This window comes from Hyaena hyaena, unplaced genomic scaffold (assembly GCF_003009895.1).
Source record: "Hyaena hyaena isolate Hyena2069 unplaced genomic scaffold, ASM300989v1 scaffold_313, whole genome shotgun sequence".
Classification (NCBI taxonomy): Eukaryota; Metazoa; Chordata; class Mammalia; order Carnivora; family Hyaenidae; genus Hyaena; species Hyaena hyaena.
Genome location: NW_024080945.1, coordinates 1,516,607 through 1,526,830, shown reverse-complemented (window position 1 = coordinate 1,526,830; position 10,224 = coordinate 1,516,607). Strand labels below are relative to the sequence as shown.

The window sequence follows — 10,224 nt, the reverse complement described above, 5'->3', positions numbered from 1 at the left end:
GCTTCCTCGCTCGAGGACCACCCTCTCCTTTTCATTTCTGGCCTCCCAGCCGGGTGAGTGGCAACCGCTTGCACATTCTCTAGCACGGGCTCCTAACCCGGACGATCCGGAGAATTTGTGCGGCGACCGGCAGGGGGGGCGGGAGGAGAGAGCGCAGTCGAGTCTCCGGCGACTTCGGAAGCCGCGCGCCCCGCGCCCCCGGCCGCCCCCGGCCGCTCGCCCCCGCCGCGCCGCCGCCCTCGCCCCCTGCCGCGCCCTCGGCCCCCGGCGGCCGCGGAAGGGCGCGGGAGACGCGGAGCCGGAGGAGCAGGCGCAGCCGCTGCCCGAGCCGCAGCCGCAGCCGCAGCCGGAGCCCGAGCCGCGGGGCGGGCGCGAAGATGCACACGACCCAGAAGGACACGACGTACACCAAGATCTTCGTCGGGGGGCTGCCCTACCACACCACCGACGCCAGCCTGCGCAAGTACTTCGAGGTCTTCGGCGAGATCGAGGAGGCGGTGGTCATCACCGACCGGCAGACCGGCAAGTCCCGGGGCTACGGATTTGTAAGTTGCGCGGCTGGGGGCTGGGGGGGGGGGCGGCGGAAGGTGGGGGAGGGAGGCGTGGGGGCGCCCCCGGGCCGGGCGGGGGGATCGCGGACCGCGGGGTCGGCGGGGACGGGAGGCTCGCGGCGGCGCGGGGCCTGGGGGGCGGGGGTCGCCGCGGGGGCGGGGGTGGGGGCCGGGGTGACGGCGTGAGGACCCCGGAGGGCGCGGGCGCGCCGGCCCTTCGCTCGGCTGAACTGAAAGTTTGCGCGCGGCGTTGCCGGGCGAGGGAGGGCCGGCTCCTGCCTCGCGGGGTTCCGCGGGGACCCAGTCCCCCGCGGGGTCAGGGGACGGGCGGAGCGGGGGTGGAAGGGGAGACCTAACCACTGCTGGATTTGCGGGTGCGCGGGGCTGGGAGGGAGGGGCCGCAGCCCCCTCGGAAACGCACCCGGGGGGTTGGAGGCCCGGCGTTCAGCGCGCTGTTGCTTTGTAAAAATGCGTGTGTCTTCAGGCGTTCCGGTTGGGGCGGGGAGGGGACACCCCAGGAGGTCTAGGGCCCTACTCCTGATGCCAGTCCACCCCACCCCACCCCCAATCTGGACACACACACACATACTTTTTTTTTTTTAATTGCAAAGATGGGTTATTTAAAAAGATGATCCTAAGGCTCTTTGCTGAACTGAAAGAGAGCGTATTAAGCCCCCTGGGTATTTAAGCGTGCAAATTCAGCTGCCGGAGAGCTGGGAGCTCCCGGGTAGGACAATAGCTATTGTCGTTAAGGAGGGCTTGCTGGTGGTTGGGAGCGCCGGGCGGATGTGAGTCTGGACTTTCTTTAAAGCAAACAGTGCCTCCTGGGCCGAGTAGGGACCTAGGAGGGGCGAAAGGGGGGCGCTTGAGGCTGGGAGGATCCAGAGTTCTGAGCTGGAATTCAGGCCTCCGACTCCGTGCTAGGCCCTACTAGCGCCCTTAAGACTTTGAGGGTGTGGAGAGGGGCTTGTTTCTTTCTTCTCTTCTCTTCTCTTCTCTTCTCTTCTCTTCTCCTCTCCTCTCCTCTCCTCTCCTCTCCTCTCCCTTCCCTTCCCTTCCCTTCCCTTCCCTTCCCTTCCCTTCCCTTCCCTTCCCTTCCTTTCCTTTCCTTTGATGGGGATCAAGGAGTGAATTCCAGCAAAAGAAAAAGAAAAAAGAAAGTTTAAGAACCCCCTTAGTTTTATCATGAATGACTTCTGCATTGTGATTATTGGTCTCCTTCATGGGGTGACTTAGAGCTTCGTGTGTGTGTCTGTGTGTGTATGTTGTAAGGTCACCATGGCTGACCGAGCCGCTGCGGAAAGAGCCTGCAAGGATCCCAACCCCATCATTGATGGCAGGAAGGCCAATGTGAATCTGGCATATTTGGGAGCAAAACCAAGGATCATGCAACCAGGTGAGAAATGTCCCTCCCACCCTCCTCCCCCGCAAGTTGCGACACCCACTTCTGAATAGAATGAATCCCCGATTGAGAAGACGTGGTGGATGTGTTTAGTAAAGTTGAACCATGGCTAGGCATTCTACCAAGACCTTACATGAGAGTCGTAAACAGCTCGTGCAGGACTTGAAATGGACCTTTGTGCAAACATAAATCTTTGGGGTCTGCTCAGTTTGTACCCACCCAGATTTAGGCTTGACTCCTCTGTTTCAGGTGTGACATACAGTCAGTCCATTTACTCTTTATTTTCCAGTTTCCAGCCACTTGTAGATCATTCGCTTGAGAATCATGTGGGCCAAATGTGTCAGCTCGGGCCGGTTATCCTTCCCTGCTGTGTGTTTTCTTTCCTTCTTCCACCGGTTGAAGGAAGGCGATCCAGCTTGAAACACTGACCCAAGAGAAACATAGGGGTGAGGGTGGTGTCTCACCCTCTCACATAAAATCACAGACTATTAGTAATTTTTTTAAAAAAGGGGAGATTTCATGTACTTCTGGACCCTCATGTTGCAGATACAGAGACTGACACTTCGAGATGGGAAATGTTTCCCTCCAACCCCATGCAGCTAGCTATTAGTCCTTAGAAGGGAGCAGGCTTTTGTCTATGTGAAAATCGGACCTTTTGGATTATTTACAACACTGGCCTTTGTGTTAGCACACATAATTAAGAGCTGACTATTGACCAAATGGTAAGCTTTTTCTTGGGTAAGCCACTTTGTTTCATTCTATCATGGTCTCTTCACTCCAGTCTTTCCATCTGAAATTTTGGAAAGAGGTTGACACTTTCATGCAAATAGACTTGCTAGGAAACAAGATTGTCAAGAAAGTGAGTGCATGCCAATATCCGTGAACATTTAAAAACATGTGCTTGTCCAGAAAAGGAGACTTGGTTTTGGGGAATATTTAATACCATAATCTTTAAAATCCATAATCTTCCAAAGCACTGTCCAGCATGTTCCGAATTACAAAGACTTTTTATAGATCATGATTCAGAATTGCAGGAATATTTGTGACTTGTAACTTCATTACCAAGTCCTGTTGTCCCAAGTTTCATTCCTCAAGAATTTTTCCCTGGTCTGAATTTCTAAGGTTTGACTGTATAACTGTCAACCAATCTTTGCAGATAATTTTTAGTTTCCACTTGTAGCCTATTAAAATTTGGGGGGGGGGGATCAATGATAACATTAATAAAGAGAATATGTATATAAGATTTTCTGTAAAGCATCAAAAGAATGGCTGTCTTTTCTACGTGAAAGTTGTGATTGCATTTTATAGGTAGGAGGAATAAATGCCTAACTGTGCACAAACAGAGAATGTGGTGTGTTCTATTGTTAGGTTTTGCCTTTGGTGTTCAACAACTTCATCCAGCCCTTATACAAAGACCTTTTGGGTAAGTCCATTAATCAGGCCCTCCTAAGTTTTGATAGCTATCCTTGGTTAACCCGCCTCTTTGTTATATACAGGCAAGACCATCATGTCACAGAATGTTCCTTGTTATACTATTTATTTATGTTTGTATATTTTTGATGCTGATAATATAAATATTTTTAGATGAGTCAAGTTACTGACCAAGTACGCAGCCTCCCAACCAGACAAATTTTGAGCTTATGATTAACAAAACAAAACAAAACAAAAATACCAGGTATGACTTGTGTACGAGACGATTATGTCCCAGGAGCATTACTACTGTTCAACTTGACTCAATTTTATTTATCTCTTTCTAACCTGACAGGGCTGGTTTACAGTTAAGCTAACTGGTCAGAAGGATACGATGATAAGAGGTGGAATGGTTCTGTTTGGAATTAAGCTCTGTAACCAGTAGACTCAGACACACAAGCTCAGATGGTGATTAACGATGCATGGATGTTGGTGTTGGTGTTTTCATTTTTCACAATAGTCAATAGACCTCCGTGTGCTTTATTTTATTTATTACAGTAATGAAGTGTTGATAGCTAAACTGTGTGCTTTTTACTTAATTGAAAAGAGCTGTAGTGAAAGTGTTTTCTTTTCCTCGGGGAAGGGGCTCTTTGTGGTTTTGATTTTGGTGGTGGTGTTGAGGAGTGTTGACTTTTGACCTTGCCATGGGAAGCAAAGGGCCTTTTTTTTTTTTTCTTGCTTTTAAGCTATAGCCTGTGACTTCCACTTAACCATATTTTTGTAGTGAGTGCTAAATCGTGTGATTTCCCTCTGTAAGAATACAGATTCATCGCTTGCATGTCCTAAGTTTCTGTTTTCCTGGGGAGTTTTCTGGGAATGGGGTTCTTTTCTTTTGCAATGTGTCTCCACTTTTAGGCCTTCTAATTTAAAGGTTCAGCAGCACTCATCAGATTTCACAGACACTAGCCAGTGTTTTGAGTCACGTAGCACTCACTTTCACCTTTCGGACCCTAACTCAGCTGAACAGGCTGCTCCTGTTTGCATCATCTCTGGGCTTTTCTCATCTGAGCTCCCTCATTCCCCTTCCATTCGGACGTCATTAAGTGTGTGATCCCCCAACCATCTAAATGTAGTCAGACCACTTGGAGTCGTGTGGGCTGTATTCTGCCTGATAGACGCTGCTGGCACTGCGATGCCCGAGACTTCAACTTCCTTTATGAATACTCTACCGTTCAAAGAGTATTTTATCTTCAGCGATAGTGTCCTCTCTGGCTTAGCACCTAAGTATCTACGTGTGTAGCCTGGAAGGTCGGATCCTAGCTACATAGATAGATAGACATCTACTGTATGTAGCGCTAAGAGTAGACCATGAAAAGTAATCATCATTTGACTTGGAAAGTTCAAGTTATATTTTCCATGAATATCTTCTTGTAACTTTCCCTTTAACATACGGATACTTCACCTTACCACCAACTCTTACTTTTTGTTAACTGGAGAAGAGTATTCTTTCCAGTGTGATTCTAAAGGACCTTCATAGAGCCATAGCTTTTTGCCAGATCCCTCATCCCAACCAGTCTGAGCGCTGACAACACATAGTGGGTTGGTGACTCGAGCTGCTTCTGTGGGTTCTCCCCTTCATTGGTCTAGACCACGTATAAGGTGGGTTTGAGGAGGAGAACATACATATTAAGAAGTGATGATGAACTTAGTCATGATCTCCTGATAATACTCTTGACACCGTTATACAGCTAAATCAATCCACAGATCAGTCCACAGGTATTAGCATGTTATGTCTGGGGTTTGTTTTGTTTTTTCCTGTGCCAAGTGGATGATACAAAAGCAAAGACTGCGCTTTAGCTTGGGAAGCAAAACTCACACAAGCCAGTCAAGAAGTATTAGTTGCTAAATTACTTGGCATTGTTTTAACGACAAAAGGAATTCAGAATAGCAAGAAAACAGGTGAATTGGAGAGGTGAGGACAAGGCTTCATGAGAGTCTTGGCTCACTGAGTAGGTCCTGGGGAGGGAAGAGGAGGAAGAGACAAGCCTTAGGGGTATAGGGAGGGGTGGGCATAAGCACAGGGACAGAAAAGATTTAGTACATGGAGAGACCAGACTGTTGGTAGAGGATCTTGAGAGCTAGACCTAGAAACTTCGACTGGCTGTGGTAGTCCGCATAGATCCCTGGGAAAGGAAGTGGCGAAAGGAAAATAAGACCAACCAGAATGAAATGTCCTATGGAAAGTTTAAATGAAGCATGCTTTGCGAGTTATGTTTTGTTTTTCATCCCTGCTCATATCAAGCTGTCTTTTATAAAGGATGGTGATTATTACTATTTGCATAAGTTGTTTGAACTTGAGATTCTTATTAGAAATAGATAACATTCCACCAGGTGTACCAAGTGGGCCTTCTCTTTTCTTAAGGGGTTCTTAACACCTCTCTGATTCCCAGAGCCTGTACCTAACAAATCACACCTGGTCATTCTAAATTCTGTTTGAATGCCACATGTTCTTATTTTGGGCCTGGAGAGAAGCTTGAGAATTTTTAATCTTACTTGTTTGAAATTCTAGTCACTGAACTCTTTTTCTTACGTGGTCCTTAAATGGCCCCCAGATTACTCTGGGCTTCTCAAGCGAAAACCTTGGCTTAAAAGAATTTCTGATGTGACCCAGTGGGCAGATATAGAGAAACGTGTACATTTGCTAAGCAGTATCTTACATATTTTTATGTTCGGAAGAAGCATTTTCTTATTGAAAATAAGAAAGGAAAGATTATGGGTCTGTGAGTAGAGAATTCTAGGGTCGGGGCGCAGGGGTGGTTCAGTCAGTTAAGCATCCGACTCTTGGTTTCCATTCAGGTCATGATCTCGTGGTGTGCAAGTTTGAGCTCCAGGTCAAGCTCCGTGCTGACAATGCAGAGCCTGCTTGGGATTCTCTCTCTCTCCCCCTCTCCTTGCCCCTCCCTTGCTCGTGCTCTTTGTTGCAAATATATAAACTTAAAAAGAAAAGAAAGGAAAGAAAATTCTAGCCTAGTTTAGATCAGGTTGAAATACCCTTAAATATTTATGCAGTATACCTTGAAGTGCTAAGTTTTATGCCAGTTATGTGAACACTGTACTAGATGCTATACTGTCCAGTAAGGGGGGGGGGAGGTGAGGGGGCAGGGAGAAAGTAACATTAAGTGAACATGTGCTGCATGGCCCAGTTCTAATAAGAGATTTACACAAATCATGTAATGTAATTCTCACAATACTTTTTTGATGCAGGCTGTTCATGTCAGCCTATTAACATCCTTTTCATGGGTGAAGAAAACTGCCATACAGAGACGTTAATTAACTTCCCAAGGGGTAGTAAGTAATAGAGGCTGGTTTCTAGGTTCAGAGTCGTGGCTTCCCTGACCTCAAAAGCCGTATATTTTCCTCTGTGTCCAGCTATAGCCAGAAAAGACACAGTTCCATTCTCCCTTGTACTCTGGTATGAAAACTCCTTGAGAAACCCCCAGAAGGGTTGGGGCTTTGGACAGAGAGGAGAGACACCAGGTTAGAGGGATGCGAGAAGTCTTCATGATCAAGGTGGAAGTTGACATAGATTTGGAAGGATAGTGGGGGATAAGGTACCCTTGGATTGAGTGCCTACTTTGTTCACCATTGTAGGCTCTTTGCGTAATATTATTTAATGCATAGCAATGCACAGTAAAAATGTTAGATTCACTTCATGTTTGAGCAACGGGAGACTAGAAAGTGAAGCAAATTCCTGAAGGGTCTATAGCTGGTGAGTGCCAGAGTTAGGGTGGATAGGACTTGGATTCAGCAGGTAGAAATGGGAGTGAGGATTGGCACCCCCAGCAAAGGGATGGTGTGAGCAAAGGTGAGGCTCTAGAAACGTGGGGCATGTCCAGGGAGCCTTAAGGAGCTCAGCTGACCTGGGTCCAAGGGAAGGTGGAGCGAAATACAGGAAGAAGTAATTTGGAGCCAGAAGCATGGAAAACCTAGCATGCCAAAGTCACAGAAATTTGCACTTTGTTTGGTAGGACATTAGGGGCCATAGATTCCTATGGATGAGTGACTGAAAAGAAGACTTTGGCAGCAGTCTGGTTATAGACTGGAAGAGGAAACCAGTTAGGATGTCAAAAGTCACGAAGCGATGTCAGAGGGACCTGGAAAAGGGAGGAAGATGTAGTCCATTTTCTTTGGGAATCGACCGAGGTATCTGCCTTGGGCTTGTGCTTTCCTAAGTGCTAGGGATGCCCACGGTACGATTAATCGAGACGGACACCGAGAGATATCTAACTGGGGGAGAGATTCCCAGATCACCTTCATGGGCTCCTTAAACTAGCAGAAGACCTCCCGATGCAAGGTGTGTTTCAGAAGCGCCACCTTTCCCTCAGTCCTTCCCTGCTTTCCTTCCTGAATTGAGATATTTTCGGCTCTCCATTGGCCTTCTGGGTTCTCCTTTTCCTAAGCCTCTAACAATTCTGGGGTTTCATGTGCCTTCCAAACATATTCCTAACCCTTGCCAGACTTCATGGAGGAATCTGATATTCCAGGGAACTCTACACTCTCATTGGCTGGCATTATCAAATGAAAGCTATTAATGTAAAATCAGGGCAGAGACAAGATTCCCATAGGAAACACTGCCTATCTTTTAGCGCATTCTAAACACACACACTCGCGCACACACACATTTTTATCTTGCCTGTTTGTAGGCTAAACTGATTTTCTGTTACCACCTTCATTCAGAGTCACTGCCCTGGTCACCATCATGCTGTCCTCAGGGCTTTGGGAGTGCAGGGGTTAATGTCTCCGTATCAGTGAGATTCATACTGGCTGGCCTTTGCTGCTGATAGATGTTTTACTCTGGCCTTATAAAGACATTTTACCCGCTGGAAGCCCTTGTCGTATGACAGGATCAAAAATAGCCCTGGTGCAGCCCCCGCTGTCCATCACCACATGTAAACTGGCATGAGAGTGTAGGCTCTCTCAGCTGTGCCTGCACATTGTGGACACGGCAGCCTCCAAGGACAGGGTTTCATAAAGCCACACCTGTCGCTGTGAGGGAGTCAGTCACCTGACCTACAGGCAAGGTTTGAGTGTGTGCATGACCGTGCATCTGGTTTCTGACAAGCAGTTAAGAACACGTCTGAGTGTCCTCAGAAACACTTTGATGACGTCGTTATTCCTGGCACTAGGAAGGAGCTACGAGTTAGTAAAATTGAGTGTATTTTTATCATTGGGGTCAGAGTTCACCACCCTCTGCGAGAAATTCATCTTTTCCATGGATGTTCGTTAATAACGACTCTCAGCAGAACTCCGAAAAGGCAAAGCAAAGTCTGTGTTTTTGAGAATCTAAATGTGAAGTTTTCGGTGTTGAGTTCTTGAAAATTCCTTAAAGATTGTTAACTGTTGCTTGTACTTCCTGTAAGTTGGCTTTGCCAACAACCAGATAGCATCACGGTGTCATATTTTTAGAAATACAGGGGGGTTTGATGGAGATTGCACTAAGGAAAGATGAAAATAAATCAGATATCCATGGTAGCGTTTGGAAAGGGGCAGTAATGAATCGCAAGAGTGAGAGCTGAAATGCATGGTGGTTTTTTTTTTTTAAATACCTCTTGTGATTTATATATATTTTTTTAACCAAATTAACTTCTAAGTAAGGTCGTTTGAGTGTGTCTTGGATGTGACCTCTGAACGTGTACTTTTTAAAGGTACTTGATTTTGTTCCTTGAACTTTTACGGGGTAATACATAATACAATCGATTCGTATCAACTATGCATGAGTAGGGGGCAGACGTAAAACAAATACGCTAATGTGTTTGTTGATTTGGAAGATAAAACAAGAGTCCGTATTTGCACACAAACAAATGTTTCCTTACTCATTTTATGATGTGAACCTTTTAAGTTGATATGAATTTTAGAACGATTTAGTTGTGTTTCCCTATTCCTACGTTTTCCCTCAACCTCATCATTTCCCCAAAACCCCTTCTGTCTGTCTTGCATAGAGATAAACACGCTGGCTGACCTTCAGGTGCCTGATAGTCAAACAGGTTTGATTGACCCTTGTGTCCTTATGAATTTTACGGAGAGAAAGAGAAAAAGAAAGGCAAAAAGCGTGCTGCACATCTCTTTGGGAATCACTGCCGTGAATGTTAATAGCATTTCTGTAGCTTCCCACAACAGCCTCTTGTGATAGAGTGAGCTGCACTACAGTTCGTTTGAGAAGTGTGATTCTGCTGTGTTTACCACACTTGTGAACTTTTAAACTCCTTTTTTTTTTATTTTTGTCGCCTGCTTCTTTTATGATTATTATTTTTTAATAAGGGTGACTGAGGTTGCAGAGAGATTAATGTGTGCTGAGTCTGCATAGCAATTTCAAGTAGGGTTGCCATGATAATAAACACGTGGAAACTTAATTTTGGGAACTCGGCCAAACGCCCGCCCCTCCACCTTCGTAACTGGATGATCACAGATCACCTCCGGGGTCCTATATTCACGGCTGAGAATTTTCCTATTTGCTTCGCAGTCTTACGAACCGATCACAAAATTCTCCGAAGCCTTCCTCAATTTAGCAGGTGTTAAATACCTCTCATGTGCGTTAAGCCCTCATGAGCCTTGATTTGTTCTGCAAACTTCTGCCGAATGATCGAAGTATTGGTCCTCGAAACCGATCATACGTCAAACTTGGCAGCGGGGAGGGGCGTCTTCCGATTTGGGTCCCCGGATTCCTCCCGGGGCGCCCCGACCGCCGGAAAGGAGATATTGTGGCAACCCTATGCTCGTAATAACCACTAAATCGGAGTCTGTCTGGTCTCTGGACGAGCCGCGCTGGCGCGCGCGGGGGGGGGGGGGGGGGGGGGGGGGGGG

The 10,224-nt window shown here is 46.9% G+C and overlaps 1 protein-coding gene across 1 annotated transcript in view; it reads left to right on the top strand.

Annotated features, from left to right (window-relative positions):
* The first annotated feature begins 377 nt into the window (after positions 1 to 377).
* The window catches only part of RBM24 (RNA binding motif protein 24), a 17,925-nt gene continuing 8,078 nt past the window's right edge, over positions 378 to 10,224 (top strand). The window contains exons 1-3 of the mRNA XM_039248574.1: positions 378 to 545; positions 1,824 to 1,947; positions 3,322 to 3,376. Of these exons, the coding sequence (XP_039104505.1) occupies positions 378 to 545; positions 1,824 to 1,947; positions 3,322 to 3,376 (347 nt within the window). The remainder of the gene's footprint in view (positions 546 to 1,823; positions 1,948 to 3,321; positions 3,377 to 10,224) is intronic.